General features: G+C 37.0%; 3 protein-coding genes across 9 annotated transcripts in view; 2 read left to right on the forward strand and 1 right to left on the reverse strand.

The window, feature by feature from the left end:
• Positions 1 to 1,333, forward strand: part of stx10 (syntaxin 10) — a 5,380-nt gene extending 4,047 nt beyond the window's left edge. The window contains exon 8 of the mRNA XM_016548692.1: positions 246 to 1,333. Within this exon, the coding sequence (XP_016404178.1) occupies positions 246 to 322 (77 nt within the window). The 3' untranslated portion in view covers positions 323 to 1,333. The remainder of the gene's footprint in view (positions 1 to 245) is intronic.
• A 6,047-nt stretch (positions 1,334 to 7,380) lies between these two features.
• On the reverse strand, positions 7,381 to 18,303 carry nacc1b (nucleus accumbens associated 1, BEN and BTB (POZ) domain containing b). Of its 3 annotated transcripts, none has more exons than XM_016548700.1 (7): positions 18,226 to 18,303; positions 17,191 to 17,411; positions 13,265 to 14,283; positions 12,411 to 12,696; positions 11,827 to 11,924; positions 11,402 to 11,705; positions 7,381 to 8,186 (listed from the first exon to the last, which is right to left on the reverse strand). In XM_016548700.1, coding segments are annotated over exons 3-7 (1,683 nt in total). In that variant the 5' UTR covers positions 14,259 to 14,283; positions 17,191 to 17,411; positions 18,226 to 18,303; the 3' UTR covers positions 7,381 to 8,185. The 3 variants fall into 3 exon arrangements, with proteins under 3 accessions (XP_016404186.1, XP_016404185.1, XP_016404187.1); XM_016548699.1 differs by lacking the exon at positions 7,381 to 8,186 and adding an exon at positions 10,925 to 11,236; XM_016548701.1 differs by lacking the exons at positions 7,381 to 8,186; positions 17,191 to 17,411 and having other exon boundaries at positions 10,925 to 11,705; positions 18,226 to 18,300.
• On the forward strand, positions 18,227 to 25,610 carry trmt1 (tRNA methyltransferase 1). Of its 5 annotated transcripts, none has more exons than XM_016548697.1 (16): positions 18,227 to 18,312; positions 20,091 to 20,377; positions 20,463 to 20,682; positions 21,193 to 21,380; positions 21,761 to 21,876; positions 21,976 to 22,088; positions 22,185 to 22,333; positions 22,793 to 22,876; positions 22,983 to 23,052; positions 23,412 to 23,546; positions 23,677 to 23,762; positions 24,091 to 24,199; positions 24,296 to 24,372; positions 24,551 to 24,670; positions 24,763 to 24,877; positions 25,209 to 25,610. In XM_016548697.1, exons 2-16 carry the CDS (start codon positions 20,130 to 20,132, stop codon positions 25,284 to 25,286), a joined length of 1,908 nt encoding a protein of 635 aa, XP_016404183.1. In that variant the 5' UTR covers positions 18,227 to 18,312; positions 20,091 to 20,129; the 3' UTR covers positions 25,287 to 25,610. The 5 variants fall into 5 exon arrangements, with proteins under 5 accessions (XP_016404183.1, XP_016404182.1, XP_016404184.1 ...); XM_016548696.1 differs by lacking the exon at positions 18,227 to 18,312 and adding an exon at positions 18,346 to 18,749; XM_016548698.1 differs by lacking the exon at positions 18,227 to 18,312 and adding an exon at positions 19,521 to 19,724.
• Positions 25,611 to 25,743: the final 133 nt, after the last annotated feature.

Below are 25,743 nucleotides of genomic sequence, written 5' to 3' on the forward strand. Positions count from 1 at the left end.
AATTATTATTTTTATTATTATGTATTATTTTTTTATTTTTTTAAATAAAAATCTTAATGAAAAAATATTTCACATGGTAGTGTATAATTTTATAAAGCTGATGAATTTATGATTTCTCAAACCCACCCAAGCAGTTTCACATTTATTGTTTTTGCAAGCTTTTTTCTTAATTCTGCAAGATTTAAGAAATGAGTGTGAGATGGTGTGATATTTTGACTTCACGTTTGTGCTTTTGTGTGTTGCAGGTCGGAGACAGTGGTGTGCTATTGGAGTTCTAGTAATCATACTGATTGTGGTGCTCATTCTGTTCTTTGCTATTTAAACTGGACTCTTCTTGGGCCTCCATCATGCCAAAAGCTCACAGAGGAAGACAGAATTTCACCATGACTCTTCCACCTCAGCTTCCGTTATCTTTGTGAGAAAGAGTTCAGTTATTTTTATAGTCTTTCCTCGTCTTTTTTAATTCATCTAACGCATACATCTTCTGGCTCTCAGCGTTTCACTCTCTCTCACTGCTTTTGGATTGGATTCCTTGTCCTTGGCAAGGCCTATTCCAGAATTTCACTGGTGCTGAGATGGAAGTTAACAGTTATTGTATTTCTTATGTTTTATTGTGGTACAGAGTGTAAGTGGGGATGAGGAATTTGATATTGCCTTATTATATTTTTATATGTTTAATTTTTAAAACAGTACAGTAATTGTGTACATTATAAATGCCCATGAAAGAGGTTGACAGTATGTGCGCTAATGGTTCACCAATGATGTAAAACAGTTTAGATTTTGTTATTTAAAGAAATCTGAATCAACCAATAACAAGCAGTATAAGTAAAGCAGCTTCATAGCGCCCTCTAGAGCTGTAACAGTCACTATAAAAACATCTGTAACTGGTGATACCACCATCAAACAACCTATGATGGTGTGCGTGGGAAATTATAAACTAAAATTATGCCCAGAAATGTAGGATTTTTTAAATTATGTTTTTAAAGCAAAGTCACACCTTGAGGTTGTCATTGGCATTTTGCGCCATTTGTTCTTCCTTTATGGATAAATCTGACATTTATTGCATCATTTGAGTCAGCTTGCAGAAAAGATCATCTGCACTTTTCATGAATCTTCATAGATGTGCCGTGTGCTTGTAAGTATTTGGGTTTCCCATATTTTAAAATATGATTTTATGCATTGCTTCTGAGATTACTGTACACTGGACTGTAAAGTTTCATATTACTGTGGAGATATGTGTAGAATCATTTGGACATATAGACAGTTATGCCTTCTGCATGCCACAGTGATATTCCATACTCATTACTCCAGTATATACAAAATATATTTGTCATTTGTTTTTATTTGCAGTCCAAATCAGCAAGATGCATGTTCTGAAAGTGCAGCTATTAACTGACAGAATCCCCTAAAGAGCTGATCAGACCCCACAGTAATGATCGTTACTTTATATTTCTATTCCCGAACTTGAGCTGAGATCTAAAATTGTGCCTGTCTGTGGGTGTACTAATGAACATTTTGTACTCGAATCCTCCGTGCCAATGAGTTGTTTCCAGTGTACCCTCTGATCTGGGTGTAAGGACACTACGTGCCTGTGGGTGAATGTATAATGTTCAATATAAATGCTTTCCTCTTTCCGCTTCAACTGAATATGACACATTTCAGTATTGTTTTGTCAAGTATAATTTAGTAATGTGATTAAATATATAAACCCATAAATAGCTGAAAGTCAGCTTCAACTCCAAGCATAAGAGTTTTTGAAAAATGTAATCCTTAAAATGTCATTACTCACTGTTGCTTAAAATGTGGAACAAAGTATTAAAACGTAATACCTCTTATATGCCCATTTAGGGAAATTTGGTACGTATTTGATTTTCTTTTATTTACAAATTAATGTCTTTCAGTGCTGCATATATATATATATATATATAAATGAATGCATTTCAAAAGTCTAATGCCCTTGTCACTTGTTTTTGTAGGCATTTGTATTATATAAAACTTTTGCCTTTATTTGGCATCTTGATCAATCTAAATGGTTCCTGATTAAAGTATATGCCTTTGACATGCAGTTTCATTTTTCATTTCTCAGGTTATTTTCAAATGATGTGCATCACACTATTATAGCAGCTCTCAGATAAAAATACTTATAGTCTGGTATGACATAATTATAATGATTTCACAGTAGAGATAAATATGAAATATAAATCTGGAAAGCTGCATTGAAATGACTGAACTAGATCCTAAAATGAAAATTTGCTGAAAATTTACTCATTCTCAACACATCCAAGATGTAGATGAGTTTGTTTCTTCTTTGGAATGGATTTGGGGAAATGTAGCATTACATCACTTGCTAACCAATCCTCTGCAGTGAATGGGTGCCGTCATAATGAATCATCTGATGGAAGCATCACCGTAATCCACATGACTCCAATCCATCAATTAATGTCTTGTGAAGTGAAAAGCTGTGTGTTTGTAAGAAATCCATCAAGGCGTTTTAACTTTAAACCATCACTTCTAGCCAACATAGTCCACAATCCACAATAACACTTAATCCACAGAAAAAGTCCATCCCCGTTATCCTCTCACATCACCATTTTTAAAGGGTAATTTTAGACTGTTTATGCTTATAAACAGTGTTTGCTCTGTGTATATTTCGCTCCTCAGATGAGAGTACTTTTTCACTTGAGAAAGCAATGTTATGACTAGAGGACTTATTTTAGCTGATAGCAACAGTTTGAAGTTTAAAAATGTCTTGATGGATTTGTTTATTACAAACATGCAACTTTTCCCCTCGCTGTAGTCGTGTGGATTATTTTCAAGTTTTTATCAGCTGCTCATTCTGACGGCACCCATTCACTACAGAGGATCCACTGGTGAGCAAGCGACGTATAGTGTTACATTTCTCCAAATCTGTTCCAGTGGAGACATCTCTTGTATGTCCTGAGGGCGAGTACATTTTCAGCCAATTTTAATTTTGGGGTGTTTAATTCCTTTAAAACAAAAGCCAACCACAATGATTTTACTTTGTTACAAACCTTTTTATTAAGAACATCTTTTCTCCATGTTTATTCTTTTTTTTTTTTTTACAGTAGTTAATGTGCAATTTTCTTTCTTGTTGGGTCACAGTAAAGGAATTCACAAAGTTATTGGCACTTGGAACACAGAGGAAACACTGGCATGTACTCGGGGTGGGGTGAAGGGTACAGAGGGGTTTTGACATCAGTAGAAGCTACTGCATTTGTTTCCAAAACGTGGTTTCTGGGGAATAATATCTCATGCTGTGAATGCACAACTAACAATCAAACTTCATTAGTGTTTCTATGTATAATGTACAGTCAGTATATATAGATTTGTATTTATATATGTATATTCATATATCTATACCAGAAAAACAATTGCTGCAGGATCCCTGCGGCCACACAAGAGACATGCTCTCCAGAGCCATGCTGATGGAGCTCCCTGGCCCCTGCTGAGGTATGAATCTACCACATTCCATATTCAAAGTTGCCCCCATTTACATCTATTTCCCGTAACACCTCAAGGGGTCTCCTGCATCACATGACCTGTATGAAGGCACAGAGGCCAGGAAGGTATGGCTGACGGTGTCAGGAGGTAGATCCACACACCTGCTTGTGTGTGCGCACATGCATTGGTCTCTGGTGGGCAGGGATGTACAAAGAGCAATATATGTTTTGGAGTCTTTGAGGTTGCCAGCAGCGCAGAAGCGCACAGAAAGATGAAGTACATGGAGCGGCGGGCCGCAGCAGAGAGAAAGAGAGAGGTGTGTTTATACTGGAGGAGAGAAAGTTGGAAAGGTGAAATACGATTAACAGGTTGATAGACATCTTATTAAAAGGATAAAATGTACAAGATATCAGTTTAGGAGAGGTATGTCTTCATCCGAGGCTTTTTGATTGCATCGGTCTTTGTTTTTCCTGTGTATGCGCCTCTTCTGTCTTCTGATAAAAAGAGATATCCAAAATCCCCTTTCTAAAAACCTTTAATATCTCAACAAAAATCAAACAAATTTTGAACCTGGCTTTATCCAATGTTCACATTTATGTTCTAGTGCATATTTAATTACATCATTTGATATTTGAAACCTTGTAACACAAAACAATCAACTGGTGAAGATTTACATTTATACCGTTCACCTGGGGTGTCTTGCCTTAAAAGTCGAACTTGCCTTAATAGTCGAACAACTTTTTTTGTAACCGCAGCTTCCATGCACAAGACGCTGGAAAAGCAGCGAGATGCATCACAACATTAAAAGACATCTGCCTAGAAAAAGTTAAACAGCAGCGCAGTTAAATGCGCAAAAAAAAAAGCTCTGTGTGAACAAGCTCTAAGCCAGAATTAAAAAAATCTAACAGAATAAAAAAAAAGATACATCACTCCCCCGTGCTCAATTGAAACAGTGAGGCAGAGAGAAGGAGCTCAAGGTGCTAAGACAGGGGCCTTCAACTTATTTTCAGGCCAAGCACCCCTTGCTGTTTACAGAGACAGAAAACAGATCCCTTTTTTTTTTTTTTTTACATATTGCATAAAATTGAGTGTAGCATTTTAAGCCTGGCTGATAACATGCGCATATTACCATATTAACGTATTTACATGTGATGCTTATATTGCAAAGCCATTAAAATAACCACATGTATACTTGTATTAAAAATAAAAATATCATTAATTTGATATAATTTAATGTGGGAGGGAAAAAAGAAAAATTTAGAGCATCTTTAGCTTTTTATTTTGTAGTCAACACATTAACAGCAAAAAAAAAAAAAACACGGTTGACTCCCTGTTGAAGACTCCTATGACAAGGTATGAGTTCACAGTTAAACTATGAACACTCACCGAAAGGTGCTTTTTCAGATTTAAATAAAGCTCCCTCTCTCTTGCAACACACACACACACTTACTTTAATAATATCTTCAGCAACTGATAAGAGTATACAGCACTCTCAGCTCTATTTAACACAGTTTACAATCCATTTTACTTCTTGCAGAGTCCTACATATTTTTCTCTGCAAATCACTATAGAAAATGGAACAGGAAAAAAAAAAAAACTCGAGTAAAGGGATCTTAATAATCAAGTAAAGTTTCAAATACAAAACGCAAAGTGTCAAATTCTGTAAATATATTAAGTCATGTTAAATAGCTTTCGCAAATCCCCATATTGGTTGTTTGTTAATAAAGTGTCATATATATCGATTGTTTTGATCATCACATTGGTAAACACCAGCAGAGACTATTTATTCTCGATCTGAATATACGCAATATTTGGCAGTTCAAAAACATTTTACACACAGTTGTGTACGTTTTCTTTTGGCAAGGGGTTATTCAATTAAAGATCAAGTCAAATTAAAAGATTTGCTGTCCCTTAATGGTCAGGAGAAGTAACTGCATGGCAGTTTTCTTTCTACCCGCAGCATCAAGTCCGACACCAGGTGGCGCTCATGAGCCGTTCAATGTCATTTAAACATCACCTTTACCAGCAAACCAATTCAGTAACAAACAAAAAAACAGATTTCTTTAAGACAGAAAGATGTAATAAAAATAGCTTGCAGTGCTTATAGACCCCAACTCCCTAACTCATCCACCCTTTAAGAATGACATTTTTATACAGTAAATACCCTCTTAGCTAGTTTCAGCTGCCCTCATCCCTTCCCAGCACTTCAGTAATATACAAAGCAAAAATATAAAATTTCTCTTGCTCCTAGCTACTGTAAATTTCATGTTCCTTTACAAAACCCTTGGCAACTCTACAGTCTATGTAGGGCTGGATGATATGGCCAAAACTGATATCATGATATATTTCTTAATTTCGGTCGATACGATATAATTCCGATATCGATATGAACACTATGTTAAATTAGTAGCATCTCAATGGCCAAGCACTATTCTAGAGTAGAACAAAACAAAATCATAGCTAATAAAAACAAAGATATATAGTTTCCCATGAATTCTATTACACTTTTTTGTGTGTGTGTGTGGTATTCATTGTTGTGTCTCAAAGCGTCCAAAGCCTAACCTCATTTGTTCTGTTTGACTTAGATGATTCTTTAGTATAACATAATAATAATACTTTAAGTTTAATTGTTAAATTAGAGGATCCTGCACGTAAGACCAGTGTGCAGGTCAGGGGTTGAAATTCTATACGGGATAATTCCACTAAAGTTCATCGAGTTCAGCGCACACTGTGTACCCAATCTCACCAATGCACTACTGAGCAGAACATGTTAAGAAGTGTTTTCGTGAGTTGAAAACATCACAAATCCAGCCCTCATGGACATGCATGCTGGATGCTTCCTAAAAAACCTCCTGGTCCTGCATGTGTGTCAAACATGATAGTACAAAAAACAGTCTTATCAAGCTGTACTTTGGAGGATCCAGCTCCATATATGTACATTCTAACAGGGATGAAGAAATGTCGACTGCTGGGGGGGGGCGGGCAGGACTTGGTTCTATACATCAGGTTTTGATTGGATTTCAAAATGTGAACAAATTCAAAAAGTGGAGGCAGATGAACGCAAGCTTAAAGGAGCAGGGTTTAAATGGACAAAATGACTGAAAAAGAACCACATACATCACCAGAAAGAAGTCTGTCATTTTCTCTGGAAGGTCTAGTTGCATCATTTTCACACATAAGTCGCTTGGGTATATTTGTAGCAATAGCCAAAAAAACATTGTATGTGTCAAAATTATCGATTTTTCTTTTATGCCAAAAATCATTAAGATATTAAGTAAAGATCATGTTCCATGAAGATATTTTGTAAATTTCGTAAAGGCGATTTTCTCAGTATTTAGATTTTTTTGCAGCCTCAGATTCAAATGGTTGCATCTCGGCCAAATATTGTCCTATCCTAACAAACCTCAAAAAGTGGAGGCAGATGAACGCAAGCTTAAAGGAGCAGGGTTTAAATGGACAAAATGACTGAAAAAGAACCACATACATCACCAGAAAGAAGTCTGTCATTTTCTCTGGAAGGTCTAGTTGCATCATTTTCACACATAAGTCGCTTGGGTATATTTGTAGCAATAGCCAAAAAAACATTGTATGTGTCAAAATTATCGATTTTTCTTTTATGCCAAAAATCATTAAGATATTAAGTAAAGATCATGTTCCATGAAGATATTTTGTAAATTTTTCAAATAGCTGTATCTCGGCCAAATATTGTCCTATCCTAACAAACCCATCCATCAATGGAAAGCTTATTTATTCAGCTTTCGGGTGATGTATAAATCTCAATTTCAAAAAATTGACCCTTAAGACTGGTTTTGTGGTCCCAGGGTCACATATAGATATAGATATATAGATGTATATATAGATTTATGAATGTAAGATATGGTGAATTTTTATTTCACGCAAACTTTAAATGCAGTTGTATTTGGATGAAATTCTGCATATGTAAATTATACGGAAAAGGGTTATGAATAATAAAAAGCTCCATAAGTTCCACATATGGTTATTTCAAAAAGACGACGAGGCTGGAAAAGTGAACTTTCTTTTCACAAGTTCTGACAAACATACGCTTTTATAAATCTGAGACCATTTAATTATACTCAAAATCTGCTGTTTGTATGGATTCTTGTGTGTATAAAATCTATGCAAAGTTTTATACACAAAACCACAGAAATGTGTATTCAGACAGTAAATTGGATCAATTTTGATTTCATGTTAACTCTTTAATGAAGAAACAAAACCAAAGAAGCCAAATCAGATGAGATTCAATGCAAGCTGATGGTTTGTTTAGTCAAAGCGTACGTTTGATGCCTCCATTTGGAAAATGGCTCACTGCACCAGTTGTGTGTTTAAGTGTGTGTGTGTGTGTGTGTGAGCATCCATCTCCTCACCAATACATTCCCTCCCCTCTCTGCTTGCGTCTGCACTGTATGTCTCCCTCTCTGAGTCAGACAAAAACAAACAGAGCTCTCTGATCTCTGCATACGCACATACCAGCCACTCACCCACCCATCCACACACACACAATGCACATATTCCACAGTCATACACCAACACCACCCACGCACCCTCTCTCAGACGTGCATTTGGCACACAAAAACCAGACTTACATTTGAGCATGTACACATAAACAAATGCACACATATAAAAAGCATGCCTCTGGCACACACTTGCGGTTGGTTTCCTGTCAGCCTCCTCACATGAATGCACAGACATTAGCATGCGTGTCTCTAAAAATGGAAATTAAAAAAAGAGGCTCAAACTCTGAGGAAAAAGTAGCGAAGCACACCAGCACGCATCCAGGCATTCAGTGCCCTCCCCTTCCCACAATTTCTTTCTCTTCTCTGTCACAGACTGGCTGTGTAAGACTCCCAGGCAGGAACTTCCACTCTTTAAGGCAGTGCTGAACAATCCAGTTCAGATTTCTGTGCAAATATCTCATGCTCATCCTATCGTACTATGATTAAGACTTGGTGCAGTCTCTTAGGATCGTACCACGTGGATGAGAGGTAAAAGTCTGGCCCAGTGCAGTGTACTGACAGACTTAAGCTGCCATCTTTTAAAAGAAACTTGCCTTTTTTGTTCTTTTTTTCACCCCTATGAAATGTCTAACTAATATTTTTTGTTTTAAATTGATAGTTCACCCAAAACAGTATTTAATGTTTTTATGATTAAATATTATTATACTATCTTTATTTAATTATGTATTATATATTTTGAGCAATATCTTTTTTTTTTTTTGGGTCCATACAATAGAATACATTCTTCAAAACATCAAACTCGTTTGATACCGACATCTTCAAAAGATCTTCTTTTGTGTTTCACAAAATAAAGAAAGTCACACAGGTTTGGATGGAATGGATGGGTGAGTAGATGACAATTTTCATTTTTGGGTGAACTATCCTTTTAAAAGAAGAGGTTAAAAAAATTTAAACATTTTAAAGGGGTGGTTGATTGCGGTTTCCCTTTTTTAATGTTAGTTAGTGTGTAATGTTGCTGTTTGAGCATAAACAATATCTGCAAAGTTACGAAGCTGAAAGTTCAATGCAAATGGAGATATCGTCTTTTAAAATTCTGGCAGTTTAATGCCTACAAAAACGGCTGGTAGGGACTACAACAAGTTACTTCCCGGGTTCGTGACATCACAAACCCCTGCTCTGCACACGCTCTGCATCTCTCTCTCTCTCTCATTCAGCAAGTGATAGTGCTTACCCACTAACTTCCACAGCTGCAGCAATGAACTGTTACAATTATACACTTATTTTCACATAGCTATGAGAAGCATTAAACATGGACCCGCGTGCAGTTGCCGTACTGTATTAAAGCTTTAATCATGATATTAAAAGCTAACATAAGCAGTAGCATTTACAAATAACAGCATATCTAAAAGTATGAGACAACAAAAAACAAAAAACATAGGCCTACCATTAAAAGCTGTGCTTGCACAGGTTCTGCACGATCCTCTTCAATAATATCCTCTGCTTCTCAATCGGGCTCAAACTGATATTATATTATCAGATATTAACGACGATATTAAGGAGGCCTTTGTTTACAATACAACCAGAGCACATGTCGTTGAGGAGAGGGGCGGCACGTTTAGACGCGCACTAGAGGTGGTTTAGCCAATCACAACACACTGGGCTAGCTAACCAATCAGAGCCCATCGCCTATTTCTGAGGGAGGGGCTTCATAAAAGCAGAAAATTGATCAGCGCATTTCTCAGAGAAGGGACAGAGCAGTGTGGAATAAAGGTAAATTATGTGAAAAAGTAATGCGTTTTTAAAAAAAACTAAGCATTAACACATGTTAGACTGCACCCCATAAACACAATCAAGCCTAGAAAAAAACCACTGAACCACCCCTTTAAAACCCACAAATAACAAGGTTGTGTGTAAATAATTTAGTTTTTAGGTTAAAACTTATTTTACTCTTTTGGACTGAGATTATCTTGTCCAATCATAGCCTTTCTTCAGCCATAATCAAAAATTCAAACAATACAGTCCACATTTCATGACATAAGTGTGCTTAAAACACCTGAAGATGCAGGTCATACTTTGGGAATCTAATTTGAACACATCCTTAAATATTTTAAGAGTGCAACTACACTACATGGTCACTTTCTTTCATCTCCAAACCTGTGGTTACAACAGCTCTTCATTAGCATTACAGACTTCAAGAACTACTCTTTCTAAAACCCGAAAGCCATCAAGAGACAATTAAAAACTGACTTTTCAAATCCGCATTAAAAAAAAAAAACAGCTTCTACTCTCAGAGTGGTCTTTAGTGGTTTAGAACCACCGTAGCTAGGGCACTGATGCCTGTTCAGTGCCAATCTCTAATACTGCACTCATCAGAGCGTTTAGTGCATCTCTGTCAGAGGCGCTGAGGCGTAGTATGTCAGAATGCACCATGCGGCAGCATGCACCACGCTTGTGCGATCGGCGCATGAAGCAGTCAACTGTGAGATACAGCACATCAAATACTACCATCTACAGCCTCCATACACACTCATTTACACAACACACAGACGCCAGTCCTACGTCATGTGTCGTACAAAACTACTAAGAACAGAAAGACAAATTTAAAAGGTCTTAATGATTTTTAAGTTTGTGGGAGTGTTTTGGGATTTGCTTTGGAGATATTTGACAGTAAAAACTCATGCCGATTTGATTAAAATAAATCAAAGTAACAATATCAAGCCTTGGTAATATACCAAAATAAAATGATTAAAATAGATTTTGTTTTTGCTAATGCAAAAACATGTGGACAACAATTCACTATTCGTTGATTAAAAGGTGAGAATCTTGCACAGACTCTCTCTATCAAAACTCAAAAGTAGTTTCAGATAAACAGATTGCCTCTTACAAATTCATTGCATCCATAAATGACACATTGCCTCTCTTGGGATACTTGGCAAGACAAAAAGTTGAATAGTTGGCAAAAAGCAAAAAAAAATTACAAATGTTGTTAAAAAGAAAATTTAATTTAAAAGAAAAAAAGTAAAAGTGTCTCAGGGTGTTTGTGCAGAAAGAGGAAATGGGGTCCAGAAAGCAGGTACACAGCCACTAAATGTTAACAGATGAATACAATCTTATGTCCAGGAACATTAACTTTCTGGATTCTCCAAAAAGATATTTAGAATCATGACAGTGTTTTCAGACTGGATAGGAGCTTCCAGACACCATTTCCCGTTCCGCTCATCCCAAATATACCTATAGTACCCTCCTCTTCAGGAATGTGTTTCTGCAGTATGACAAGGAGGGCCTCAAGGAAATAAAATCTACAAGGAAATAAAAAGTACCAGTTTCTGAAGTGAGATTCAACAACAGTCTTCATAAAGATACACTTCATTGCTCCCAAATGACATCAACGCCCAAGGTGAGACTGGGATGCAATGGAGGAGTGGAAGAGGAATGAATAGCTGAACTATGGTAGTGTTACTCACTAAAACAAGCTGTTACCCTCCCCGCTCACACCTTGCAGGGCATCTGTAGATGACTGGCCAGATTCAGAGGCTGTACCACCTTCTAGGGATCCTGTTTCAAAAGCATGCTCCACAGCCAAGCCATCAGACTCCAATTTGGAAGCATCCGGAAGAAAGTTGGCATAAGCGTCACTTTCTGCCATCAGGATCTTCAGTTTCGGAATCCAGCTCTTGCGTACTACGCGGCGTGCATTAGTGCACATGTCTGCAGCGATCGCGTTCATTTCGCTCTCTTTGAAACTAGGAGCAAAGTTCTGGCAGTAAACTAGAGATAAAGAGAACAAAAAAAGAAGTTAGTTTAGTTTATCATGCACTTTTTACACATAGCTATTTTGAATGATGCTTGAAAACGTAAAGTAGATAAAACTGCTTTTACCACAACTTACACTTAACAGCATGGAGAACCCGACTGTCGAGTGGCTTGCGGTTGGGGTCATTTGTGGAGGACCGAATGCCTGTCCCACAGCTGTTTGCAAGAGTGCTTCTACAGGAAAAATAAAGAAGGATGATACACTTTAAAAGGAACACATACAAATCTGACCTGTAATTTCCAAGAGCAACTGGGATTCAAAACCAAGAAATCTGTTCAGCAAACCAAGTTTTTTTGTGGACTGTTTTGTGGTCTTAAAAAAAGTAACTTTTTAAAACCCTAAAATAATCGGATCGATTTCCATTAATAACTTCATTTTACATTTTTACTTTTAAAGAGCTAGTTCACTCAAGAAATGAACATTTTGGCATCATTTAGTCACCCTCATATCATTCCAAACCTGTATGACAATTACCTTTCACTGTATGGAAAAGAGCAACTTTGACATTATGCTAAATATCTCCATTCTGGCAAAAGCAAGTCATAAGGGTGGGTAAATCATGACAATTTTTTTGTGTGTGTGTGTGAACAATTCCTTTAAATACTAATGACTGTTTTTTGTTTATTTCCTGCTGAATAAAGGTCAAAAACTTCACTCACCGGTCAAAAAAGGCAGCAAGGAGCCGCCTGAGCAACACTTTGTGGCGTGTGCCTGCACTAACGTGGCAGTTCATCAGCTGAGCACGTGAAATAAAAACACTGGTGCCTGTTACTAGCTCCAGTTTCTCAGCAGGGTCACCTTCTTCATAGAGTTTAGGATGACAGCGGTTTCCGATCTGTGCAATGAGCTCAGTGGGAAGAGAGGCCAGATCTTGCCTCACTCGAACTCCTCTTCCCCTTGATTCAACTGTGAGGTGGTCTGGTAGTGACTCCACTCGTTCGCTGGCTGAACCAAGATTACAAAGCGAGAGAGATATTTTAAAATAAAAAAACATATATTGACCCTAAACGGCCTATAAATCTGCAGATAAATAGCTAAAAAGATAAACAAACATATTTTTAAAAATTACATAAACTAAATACATTTTAAATAAACAAACTTATATATTTTGCTTTGAATTCATTTTTTGGGGGGAAAGTGAATGGAGGAGCAATGATGAAACAATTATAACCTATTGTTTAAACCTAAGTTTAACCTATTGTTTAGGGTATATAAGTAATTTTGACTTTTCTTAATAACAATAAAACTATATTTTAAAAATATGTTTAGAAAAGGTCTACAAAGCAAAGCAAATGAGCTTTGTTTGGTTTGTTGTCTGTATGATTACTTTTCAATAATCCTATTGATGGAGTTCCTCAGGGCTCGATACTTGGCCCAATTTATTTCCCACAATTTTACAACATACTAAAGTCTCTTATCACAATGTGGTGTTCAGAAGTGTCAGTTAATAAATTTACTTGATAAGTATCAGCAACCCATCAATGAAATCAAATTTTAGTTCAACTATTCTTACCTGTTGCCCCTACATTCAACATGCTGTACATAGTGTACATATTACAGATCTGTCTGTACTGTTCTTCAGTTGTTTCGTATGTGATTTCCTCTTCTTCATCATCATCGTGGTAAGAGATTGGCGAGTCACTGGTGTACATGCTGGGGGTGCCTGGGCTGGTGCCTTCTGGCATGTTACTGCTGTTGTTATTATTGTTGTTGCTGTTGTTGTTGCTATTAGTGGTACCGCTTCCACCCAATAAGGCTGCACTTTGAGGCGGTGCCCCTCCCATGCCCCGTGCCACTTCCTGTGAATAGCGGGCTGCTTTCCTCATACCTCCCCCTCCTCCTGATCCTCCACCTCCTTCACGGCTACCTCCCTCCCAAAGACGCTTAGCAACTGGAGTGCAAACCACTGAATATGATGATGCTTCTTGTTGGGACTGCTGGGCTTGAGGTTGCTGCTCTGTCTTCACCCTTGACACCAAAGGAAGGGGCGTTAGGCAGGAAGCAGGTCGAGCCGTTGCAGTGGCAACCGCACACCCTCCTACTGTACCACTCCCAGTTTGAGTAACGGGGCTCTGGGGTTCTGAGGGTGGTGTTTCTTCTGTGTGAAGACCCTGTGAGTCACAACTTGGTGAGCTGACCTTTAAGAAGAACTCTGTGCCTTTTTCCATAATCTGCTGAATCTGCAGGAATCCTGCTGTGTACATTAAGAGAAACTGATCGCCCAAGTTCATGCTAAGTCGGCCAGTGTAACAGAAGGAAAGGATCTGCTGGAAGCTCTGAGGCTGGACCGCCGGTGGTAACTCCACGACAGAGCTCTTACTTCCAGAGTTGAACAAATCTCGAAAGTAGGAGCTGCTGGCAGCCAGCACTGCCCGGTGGGCTTTAAATGCGTGACCCTTCACCACCACTGACACATCACAGTACAGTCCCTGAAGTCTCTGCTCATTAAGACACTCCAAGACATTGTTGCCAAAGTTGGGAATCGCCATCTGTAGCATCTGAGCCATATCGTAAAGCCCAGTACTACAGAGTCTGTGGAAAAAGAAAACACAAAACAGTTTAGAACTAAGGTGAAAAATTCTAAATTATTTTACCAGAGTTCTTATAATAATGACAAATGGGCAGGGCCTGTACAGAATCCACGCCTACAGATGGGTGCAAAAATATCTTTAGATTTCCACAAAATTCAACTTGTCATTCAAATTCCTACACAGTCCCACCCATCGGGTGTTTATTTTGCAGAATTCAATCAATTTTCCCACCAAAATTCCAACAGCGAGGAAAATGTGAAAAAGTGTGCAGATTCCTTAAATGCTTACCAATGGAATATGAGGACAGGTATATTCATACATTAATAACAATAATTAAACATTGTTTTTAAGAAAACAATGGGCTAAAAATATTAAGTTAAATAATCAAAAAAATTTTCCACAAGATGACTTTATAGGACACAAAAATGGTATGCGTAAATACACATCTACCGTTCAAAAGTATGGGTTTGGTTAGATTTTTTAGTGTTAAGTCTCTAAAGTTCATCAAGACTGTATTGATTTGACTGAAAATACAGTAAAAGCACTAATATTGTTTATGTTTAAAATAACTTTTCTATTTTAATATATTTAAAGAATATAATATATTTCTGTGGTTGCAAAGCTGAATTTTCAGCAGCCATTACGCCACAGTTTTTTTCAGTGTCACATCAAAATCATTCAGAATTATTTTAATATGCTGACTTGCTGCTCAAAAGATAATTCTTCATATTATCTATGCTGAAAACATTTGTGCATTTTTGTAAAAGAAAAGAAGAAAAAAATTATACATTTTTTCAGGATAATTTTATGAATATAAAGTTAAAAAAGAACAACAGCATTTATTTGAAATAAAAATATGTAAATTGTAACATTATAAATGCCTTTACAGTCAATTTTGAATGATAGCGCAGAAACATTTCTGTAAAATGTTGTGAAAAGATTCACAAAAATTGTCTTACCTAAATGAACAATGTGACTCTTAAATAAAGCTTTAAATATTTCTGGAATCACCACACACACACTTGCAGTTTATCATCATCTATTCTTATGAAACCATGGGGACATAGTGGTTCTCGCTGTTCTAACTTTCTAACTCCAAGGTCAGTGCATGCAGTCTCACAAACAACATCCCATGAAAGTCAAGACCAGAACATAGAAACAGAAAATGCATACATTCTCCCCAGGAAATTAGACAGTGAACAAAAGCAATAAATGTTGATACACATTCTTAATATAACCGAAGATTATGCCTAGAAGTTAGAACCATCCAGAGGCTATCTATGGGTCATAAACAATTTATAATACTACAGTCTATTCTTTTTAGGATCATACAAATACTCTCTGCTCTTAAGCCAAGGGTCAACACGTACTTTCCAACAAACAAAATCCTTTATAGAAGCAAAAGATGAATAGATGGCACACAGGTGGTTCAATAAATATTCTTTAACAGAAAATTAGAGCACATCCCTGATGCAATGACTATCTAGGGGTCATATATCAGCCAATTAGGACTATGTCATCCTGTATTATGCTATCCAACCTCTGTTTGAGATTTTGAGGTTTCTGGTTGCACTTTATATAAAATCATATCTGTATGTACTCTGTGTGACCAACAACACTCAAACTTAAGTGCAGTTACTTTCATACGCATTGTTTACTTGTGTTCAATCCTTCTGCTAATGAGCACTTAACCTGCATCCTGCTTCACTTTCTATGCTTTCACTATTCCTGTCCCTCCTTTATCTAACTTCTAACTTGTACTTTTCTGAACAATGTTCGAAACTTCGTAATGCCAGCACTTCTCGTGTTATTGCCTCCTTATGATAAATCGCTTGTTGTATTCCTCATTTCTAAGTCGCTTTGGACAAAAGTGTCAGCTAAATCATTAAATGTATAATGCAATATAGATCAACTCAACACTTTCAACACTTGTATAAATGTACCTCACAAAATATGTTAACAATTCTTAACAACCAAAAGTTCTGTGTTCATCATCACAGGATCTTTTTATTGAGTAATAAGACAAAGCTACTGAAAAGTACCTTACAGTTTAATCAAAAATCCCCACTAAAGGTGTTCTGAGTAATTTCACTCCAACTTCTTGCTTTGTACAAAGGTCGATCAGGAGGTTAAAGCAAGCAGATCAAAGATTCGTCTGGCAGAGCAGCAAGGTTTTGCTCAGTTATAAAACCTCTACTTGTTTTCAAAGAAACATCCGTTTATACAATTATACTCCTTTTAACCTATATGCCTATAATACCATTTTATGAGATAGATAGATAGATAGATAGATAGATAGAATATTTTTATTTTATAAAATTATATTTTAACTCAAAAGGTTACAATGGATTTATTTTTAATTTAGTTCATTTAACCTATTTTTCTCAAATATATATATATATATATATATAAAACTCTAATAACTAGTAGTCACCACTTAACCACTTCCACTTAAAAATTTACATGTCAGAAAGATTCTTATGTTGTTTGAAGAAAATGTAATATAAATATGAATTTATTATCAGCACTAACAGTAACTGTAGTAGATATGCCATTTTGGAAATAGTTAGTTTTCGGATTGCACCATCCTAGTTTAAAGTGTTAAAGCTAGTCCTTTAGCCAATAGCAATCACATTTAAGAAACATATCAAAAAATTATTATAACTTGGTAATCACACGAGGTCCCGAGATAATACTTATCCCGTGCGAATAGGGTTTAAGAATAAACTAGTATTTTCAATTGTCGATAATGTGATTTCAGCTTCAGGATGCAGCTAAAATGCCGTTTAATTCACTCAGACTGTTTGCTTTGTATCACTCGCACAGCACTATTTCAGTATGGCATAATAACAACAATTTTAATTTAAAAACATTAAGGTAATAAGTTAACAATAGTTTGCAATCTCACCGTTAAAGTCGGGCGCCGGTGTTTCTGTGATGTGGGCGGCCGCGGCAGGGCTGCGGTACCCGGTGAGTGTGTGTGCCCGCACCGCTGCCCAGCTGGACACGAGCTCCGGTTTGGCACGGGCCCCGGGGGGCAGAAAAATGAGAAATAATTCCCCAATTGCCTGGTTTCCAAACTTGATGCGGCGACCAAAGAGCTAAAAGCTGCTCAGCCCTCAAATATTCCTGTCACCAAAATAGTCAGATAGATGAATTATTGAGGAGCGCACATCCGTTTCTCTCGCCCCTCGGTGCCAGTGTAATGATATGCAATGTCGGGCTGAGCTACAGTCCTGCACATACCATGATATCTATACCCAGAACGTTTCGCCCAGCAACATCCATATGCATGCATTATTATATTATCGTTCTAGAGCCGCATACTTGCAAATCGCATGCAAATTAAGAAGTAGTCATATTTGTATGCACGCGGCGCAATCATTGGATTTCACATAAAATATTCTGTGGTTAAATTCTACTCCATTTTGGAGGAAGAGGAAGGGGGTCTCGACACCATCTTTTCCCGACATCAACAGGTCATCCCGGGACAAATGCAGCAACTGGGGGCGAGTCAGGCTGATCCGCGAGACAAGACACCATTTACTACTTGACGTCTAAAGCAATGCACATTAATGTCCTACTCCAGTATAAATCCTCAAATCGTCCAGAAACACGTGCTAACAATGCAAGCGATGTTATGCATGGCTAAAAAGTTGGAAAATATAGATGGACGCATTGATGCAACATAAATCAAGCTCTCGGCAGCAAGTCATTGTTATTGGTTAAACAAGTGGTTAAAGTTTTGCACCCCTCCCCCCATCTAAAGCAATTGCACACCTTCACAAAACAAAACCCCTATCCAAAAATCCCCCCAAATCTTTCTCAATTGCCCCGTGCCACACGAATAACTAAATGCGACCCCCTTGTTCAACCCACGTGGTTGCCCCTTGACCCCATTTAAAGTGGCGCTAACCGCTCGTGCATGCGTTAAAATACTCACCCCTCGCTTGCGATCTGCTGGAAAGTGTTTCAATGGAGGAATCAGACTATTGCTCTCTACGGGCAGCCATTCACCGTGAACGCAAAGGCAAGATGCCCGAGCACAGAATTATCGAGGGGTGTATCATTCTGTCACCCGGTTTAGAGCACAGAGTCACCGATCACACAGACCGAATTAAAGAACGCTGTCTGAACGCCGATGCGTGCGAGCCGTGCCGCGCGCTCTCCGTTGAGTCAGTGCGCGAGGCGGCCGTGGTTGAGCGTGCGGCAGTGCGGACAAAGTGAGCTGTGTGGAGCGTCTAGACTCAGGTGAAGCCCTAGAGGGGTCTGGGTGCTACGCGCACAGCATGCCAACTCAACTCTGCATGGCGCATTGGAGAAGTTGTTGCACTAAACGCCTCCAAAATATGTCCATCAGGTCGCTCTAATGGGGTCAAATTATATGGCGCATAGTGTTTATAGAGCGTGACTAGATTAGATTATTAGATCGAATGTGCCATTTGTACAGAAGGAGCATCTGTAGAGGTATGTATACCACGACAATAATGCTGCACAGAGAAGGAATACTTTACGTAGAAAACGTATTTATGGAATTTATGTTAAATATTAAATATCAAATTGTGAATATAGAAATGTAAATTAAGAAAATAGTTAAATATACAATCTATCTTGACAACTGCGAAGTTTAAGGCTGCATCAGAGATCAAAGAACAGTTATAATATTGTGGTCTACAAACTTATTTCCCAACTCAGAATTTTTATTTAATTTTATTTATATTAACCACTTTACAGTGTTGATAATAATAATAATGACAATTCAATTAAATATACTGTGAATGACAAAAATATAATACCCGATTTAGAGAAATTAGTATGTTTATTAAATGGTAAATTTACACTTGTTTTTCTTCATTGTGTATTTACTGGTCACTAATTACTGGCATTCAATTTCAAAAGGTTTTTTTTTTTTTGGTGCAATGTTACAAAAGCATAAACAAGCACACAGACTAAAAAAAAAAGAATCCGTAACGTCAACAATAATAAAAATAGCAATATAAAATAAAATGATAGTATTATGATATTCTGACACTGTTTACTTTTACATTTAGCATATTTCCGAAACGACTTTTAAAAGAGGAAAAGTTATTCCAACATTCAGTACTGCTGTGAGCCTCTTTTATTATTATTATTTATAAAGAAAGAGAGAAACCTCCACTGAGAGAACCTTTCTAAATTACCCTGCTTTGTCGTCGGTGCCCTTAATTTAAAGTTGCGCGTGCGCAGTGCTTGGCGTCTCTGTCAGGTTTTAAGTGCTACAAGGCTTCCGTAGTTGACATACGGCATGAGCTACACGTGAATTTTCACTGAAAACACTTAAGCTAACAGTTGACAGGACTCTGCGCTAGCGTACATTTTGCGATCTGATTTGTTTTTGTTCGTGAATGTTTTGCTATGGCTTAACTAAAGCATCTTTTAGGAAGGATAATCAGCGGTAAGTTGGTAGGCGAGATACATTTTAATGCTAGCCTGGCTAGTTACATTGTGTATGTGAAGTTGACATTTATCTTAAATTTAAAATTAGGTCATAGTTTTTATGAGTCGTCAAAAAAAAAAATCAGATGGACATTTTGATGTTATATACATAAACAATGTCAAAAGGTGTGGGAACCCTTGTATTTGTTTTTTGTTTTTAAATTTATATATCATGTAAGAGATTGTAAGCGCTTCTTAACTAAAATCAGTTTTGTGTTGACAGGTCACAAGGCTGTCTTTTGGTAGATGTTAGCAAGAAATATACTTCAGGCATCCTTTGGGTGTCCTGGTTTGTCTTTAGCATTTCCTAAGAAGAGAATATCCTTCCTTCAGACCCTTACTACAGGACACAGTGTCTTCAAAACATTCAGGATGGACGGCAAGAAAGAACCTGAACAATCCCAGGACAGGACCAGTGCAGGTGCAGACAGTGCTACCACAGCAGTACCAATGGAAGACACAAATCCCTCCAGCTCTGCAGAAAGCAGTCAGACCTCGTCTACAGAACCTGGGCTTTTACCAGGGGAGACGGTTGTCAGGGAGGGAAAGGCTGCCATTTTATTCCCAAGTGCTAATGAGGTGTTCTACAACCCTGTGCAGGAGTTCAACCGAGATTTAACGTGAGTACGCCATCCAGTGTGACGTCTCCTGATGTTTTGTTTTCTAATCTTGCCATTAAACTTCCCATATACCTTCTTTGATCAGATGTGCGGTGATCACAGAGTTTGCCAGGGAGCAGCTGGCTCAGAGGGGCATCCGGATCCTGGTCCCGGGTGAGAAAGATCGAGTTGTGGTTCGACTCTCTGAGGAGAAGAATGGAACAGAGGACCAGGAAGCATCAGAACAGCCTGAAAAAGAGCAGCAAAAGGAAGAAGAGGATGACAAGAAAGAGTTCATCACTGCATCTGTAGGGGAAAGATGTGAGGTCTGTGTGTGGCAATTACCAGTGTTTTAATCATTATGTATATACTATTATAGTATTTGTTAATATTTTGAATTAGCTTTATTTTCGCTTTACATTTTAATTTTAGTAATTTTGCAATGTATTCTTGTCATGTGTATTAGATAGTTTTTAATTAATTAATTAGTTTGTTTGTTATTATTTATTTCAGTTTTAGTAATTGTAGTACTTAAACTTTCTTTTAATGGCCATGGCAGCATTTCTAATTTTTGTGTACGTTTTTGTAAGTTTTTCATTGTATATTTTATTTCAGTTTATATTCATTTTTTTTTTAAATTAAAGTAATTTTAGTCAAAAATCATTGAAATTACGTAATAGTATTTTACAATACTGATGTTTTCAAATTGTCTTGCAAGTATTCTACTGTGACTCATATAAGTCTTGTTTTTTTTCCCCCATGTTTGTAAATCACTTTGGCTAAAACTGTCTGCCAAATAAATAAATGTCAAGTAATGTATCGCTTTTCTGCTCTAGCAAGGTCTGCGTGTGCTGGAGGGTTTGGCGGCATCAGGTCTGCGTTCTGTACGTTTTGCTCTGGAGGTCCCTGGCCTGAAGAGCATCACTGCTAATGATTACTCTGCTAAAGCTGCTGCCCTGATCTCCCGCAATGCTCAACACAACAATGTGTCCCACATACTGCAAGCCAGCCAAAGAGATGCCAGGTCAGAGCACAAACTCCACTGTTTGGTTATTCCACTATTTTGCTTATACACTCACAAACATGCATTGACAACTAAAGTATGTCTTTATATAATATTTATATTTTTAAATTGTATATTAATATATTATAAATATTAATATATGAATTAACTGTAATTTTTAGGTTTTCATTTTCTATTTCTGTCATTTTAAACTAAATTTTTTTGTAGTAATTTTAGTATTTCATTCCTAATTTTTAAGTTTTTTAATGTTTAAGTTTTTTTATCTAATATTTTTTTTTAAATCCCCCAATTAGTGAAAAATGATTTGTTATAGTTTTAGTTAACAATAACAACACTGATTCTGTTACATCCTAAATCCTGGTATAATAACGTCTTTCCAGTATGGTGATGTATGAGGCCAGAGGGAAGAAGGAACGCTATGATGTTATTGATCTTGACCCCTATGGCAGCCCGTCTCCGTTTCTGGACGCAGCTGTGCAGGCTGTCAGTGAGGGTGGTGAGTCTGTCGCTGTTCTTTCACATGCACATTCTGAATTTATTTAGCACATATACAATATACAGTACATATACAGTAATCTCGCTCTCTCATTGTCAGGGTTGCTTTGCATCACGTGTACGGACATGGCTGTAATGGCTGGAAATAGCGGGGAGACCTGCTACAGCAAATATGGCTCTATGTCCATCAAGTCCAGATACTGTCATGAGATGGTAAGATGGGCTCACTGCTGTTTGTGAATGGATGGAATGAAGGAAACTCATATCATAACATCGTCTTAATCACACGCTTTTTGCTTTTGATTCTAGGCTCTGCGTATAATTCTGCACAGTTTAGATCAGAGAGCAGCTGTGTATCAGCGTTACATTGAACCTCTCTTGAGCGTGAGTGTGGATTTCTACATTCGTGTATTCGTCAGAGTCAAAACAGGCCAGGCCGTGGTCAAAAACTCTGCAAGGTAACACACAGTTTACTCTGTCTACATATATAGAGATAAAATAGCTGCTAGTAATCATACACGAAAAAATGCAGTAAGAAATGAATACAGTAAAGACAGTAAAGATATTTATAATGTTACAAAAAAAATAAATTTCAAATAGATGCTGTTCTTTAACATTTCATTCATCAAAGAATCCTTAAAAGTAATGAATCCTGGAGTAATGGCTGCTGAAAATTCAGCTTTGCCATCACAGGAATAAATTGCATTTTAAAATATATTGAAATAGTAAACAGTTATTTCAAATCGTCATAATATTTCAGAAATGTACAGATTTTACTATATTTTTTTCTAAATAAATTCAGCGTGTAAGCATAAAAGACTTCTTTCAAATATGTAAAAAATTTAACAGACCCCAAACTTTTTTACAGAAATGTATTATGTTATTAGTAAGTCCAGGTATCTGTGTGTGTTTCACAGTAAGCATGCGCTGCTGTATAACTGTGTCGGCTGTGGTGCATTTCATCTGCAGAGGATGGGGAAGAAGATGAGCCAAGGCAAACAGTGAGTATTTCTACCTCTATGATTGATCTTTTCGCTTTTTCCCAATGCTTCTGTACTATCATTATCATTATGTGTTTCAGTAAGTGTATTTATATGTTTGTTACAGTATGAAATATTCGGCAGCCACTGGACCACCAGTAGGGCCTAACTGTGAACACTGTAGGCAGAGGCACCAGGTATGAACTATTAATATCTCCTCTTATGTGTATACAAACAAAGTATAATATTCCTTTGATGTTTTATTAGTTGGTACTGATATATCATGAATCCCTACCCATATACCATGTTGTTGTCTGCTGATTTTATACACTTTTTTTTTTTTTTTTTTTTTTATATATATCAGTACCAGTTGATATTGGATATGAATCAGCCAATATTGGACATGTAATTGTGCGATAGCGTTATTATCTTATCATATCGACCAGAATTGTAATATCAGTACATTACTGTATAAAAACAACTGACATATTATACAGTACATATTAACCATGAACTTTTTGTTTTGATTTCTTTGTTCCTGTCTCTGTTTTTGTAGTTGGGCGGTCCCATCTGGGCGGAGCCTATTCATGACATGAAATTTGTTCAGAAAGTTCTGGGTGCCGTTTCAGTGAACCCCACCCGCTTCAGAACGTCCAAGCGGATCGAGGGGGTGCTTAGCATGGTGACCGAGGTCAGTCATTAATAAAGTTCATAGTAAGAATCATCAGCATGATTAGAACATGTTAAATGTCTCCAAGCAATAACAGTTTAGGTTCTCTGATTAGCGAATGAGTGCTAATAGTGTGAGTTGTGTGTTTCAGGAGCTGCAGGATGTTCCTCTGTATTATGTTTTAGATCATTTGAGCAGCACAGTTCACTGCAACACGCCGCCCATGCTGCAGTTCAGGTAAACTCAATACAACATATTCAACCTGCATTTTATGCTACTGTTCAAAAGTCTGTAAGAATGTGTTTTTTTTTATTTATTTTTTTTATTAAAGGCATAGTTCACCCACAAATGAAAATTCTGTCGTTTACTCACCCTCAAGTCATTCTAAACCCACAAGACTTTCATTCAACTTCGGAAGACTAATGAAGATATTTTTAATGAAATCCCTCCATTGAAAGTCTTTTCACTCTTTATGTGAATAAAAGCATAAATTTAAAAGAGTCAAAGAGTTTTGGGTCAATAGACTTTCAATGGAGGGTGTCCTCACTTTGTTCCTGTTGTGTAGGTCAGCTCTCCTGCACGCTGGGTACAGAGTGTCTCTCTCTCACGCCTGTAAAAATGCAGTGAAGACCGATGCTCCTGCTGGGGTGTTATGGGATATCATTCGCTGCTGGGTAAGTGGCCACCATACACTCTTAAGAACCTCCCCAAATGTTCTCACAAGAATGCTTCATTTTCTAATGTAGTTTCTCTGTTTGTTTATACTTTAGGAAAAGTCCAACCCTGTGAAGAGAGAGCGGTTATCAGAAACCAGTCCTGCTCACCGCATTCTCTCCGCAGAGCCAGCGTAAGGATCAAATGCCTAATATTGAATTCATCTGGTTATTTGATATTAAAATCCCTGTTGTGTATATTGCTGTACCTTTTAGTTTAGTTGAATTGCAGTTGAATTTAGTTTTAGTTGAATTTAGTTTTAATTGAATATACAACTCAATTACCGTTAATCATCATATTCTCTCATGTAGTCTTCAAGCCTGCTTTGAAATCAGAGAAGACGCAAACCCTCAATCACGAAAACGTCACCTCACACGCTTCCAGGAGAACCCACAGGCCAACTGGGGACCAAAAGCACGTGCCAAAGCTGGGTGGGTCATATTGCTAATGCTCTTTTGTTAAATCATTGGCAAAATCTTTTAGCTGACCTTAAAAGTGTAAATCATCTTTTTTTTGTATTTAGTGGAGGAATCTCTTCTGAGCTGGAGGACAAAAGAAAACAGTTTCAGGGTAAAAGAAAGAAACCGATCACAGACTCCTCTCAACTCAAGAGCTTGCCCTGTAAGAAGTTTCGAAAGGTACGTCCACTTGACTACAATATATGTAGTGTTTTCAGAATCATTGGAACACTGAGAGTTGCTTTATTAGCTGTTGTTACAAAACTAGTCAGTATTTGAGAATTTAAATTGAATTTAAATTAAAATTTCTTTTAATTTTTCAAAGTACAAGAATTATCCAACTTTTATTCCAGAACATGTGATAAATATTTAATGTATAAGATTAGTTCATTAATTAGGTTTAGCAGTCAGAAGTGTCCTTAATTGGTGATAAATTATTATAGCAATAATTCATACATATTAAAACAGCTATTTTACCTAACAAAGCTGTTTTGTTTTCTTTCTTTATTAGGGAACATGTACATATGGAGACAAATGCTGTTATTCGCATGAACTTGAGCAAGAAACTAATGAGAAAAAGATGGACTAATTGGTTTTCTCAATACCGGATAAACATCACACGTGTCTAGATGTGTACAGATTTGCACCTAAAGTTTGTTTTTACGTTAATTGGAATTGAGCAATGCAAGTTAAATTTTTCTGGCGATGTGTAGGTGGAACACATTCTCTGAAATCGTTTTTACCCTAAATTTTACCTTAAAGTTTTGGTTTTGCCTGGCAAATAAATATGAAATGTGAATGTTTGTGTTTTTCTATTCAGCATGAGCAAGACACATCATGTATCAGTTAAAACAGTTTATTACTGATCATTAAATTTATTCCACAGTTCATTCATTTAAAAAAAAAAAAAAAAAAAAAAAGTGTCATTTTCAAAACGTTCAGAGTCTACGGACTCTATTAATAGATACAGAAAATAAATTGGACTCATTCCACAATTTGTAAAAAAACAAATAAATATAAAAATTATGTTTACAGTAATGCAGTTC

Source organism: Sinocyclocheilus rhinocerous, unplaced genomic scaffold (assembly GCF_001515625.1).
Source record: "Sinocyclocheilus rhinocerous isolate Xijiao unplaced genomic scaffold, SAMN03320098_v1.1 scaffold1275, whole genome shotgun sequence".
Lineage (NCBI taxonomy): Eukaryota > Metazoa > Chordata > Actinopteri > Cypriniformes > Cyprinidae > Sinocyclocheilus > Sinocyclocheilus rhinocerous.

Bases quoted from the DNA above. Each gene is read 5' to 3' on its own strand.
- nacc1b (XM_016548700.1), bottom strand. From the start codon at position 14,258: ATGGCTCAGATGCTACAGATGGCGATTCCCAACTTTGGCAACAATGTC. The intron at 12,697-13,264 runs GTAAGAATAGTT...ATCTTGGTTCAG, and splicing joins GTTGAATGTAGGGGCAACAG to CCAGCGAACGAGTGGAGTCA. The intron at 11,925-12,410 runs GTGAGTGAAGTT...TTTTTCCTGTAG, and splicing joins CTTGCTGCCTTTTTTGACCG to AAGCACTCTTGCAAACAGCT.
- trmt1 (XM_016548694.1), top strand. From the start codon at position 20,004: ATGTTAGCAAGAAATATACTTCAGGCATCCTTTGGGTGTCCTGGTTTG. The intron at 20,683-21,192 runs GTCTGTGTGTGG...TTTCTGCTCTAG, and splicing joins CTGTAGGGGAAAGATGTGAG to CAAGGTCTGCGTGTGCTGGA. The intron at 24,878-25,208 runs GTACGTCCACTT...TTTCTTTATTAG, and splicing joins CCTGTAAGAAGTTTCGAAAG to GGAACATGTACATATGGAGA.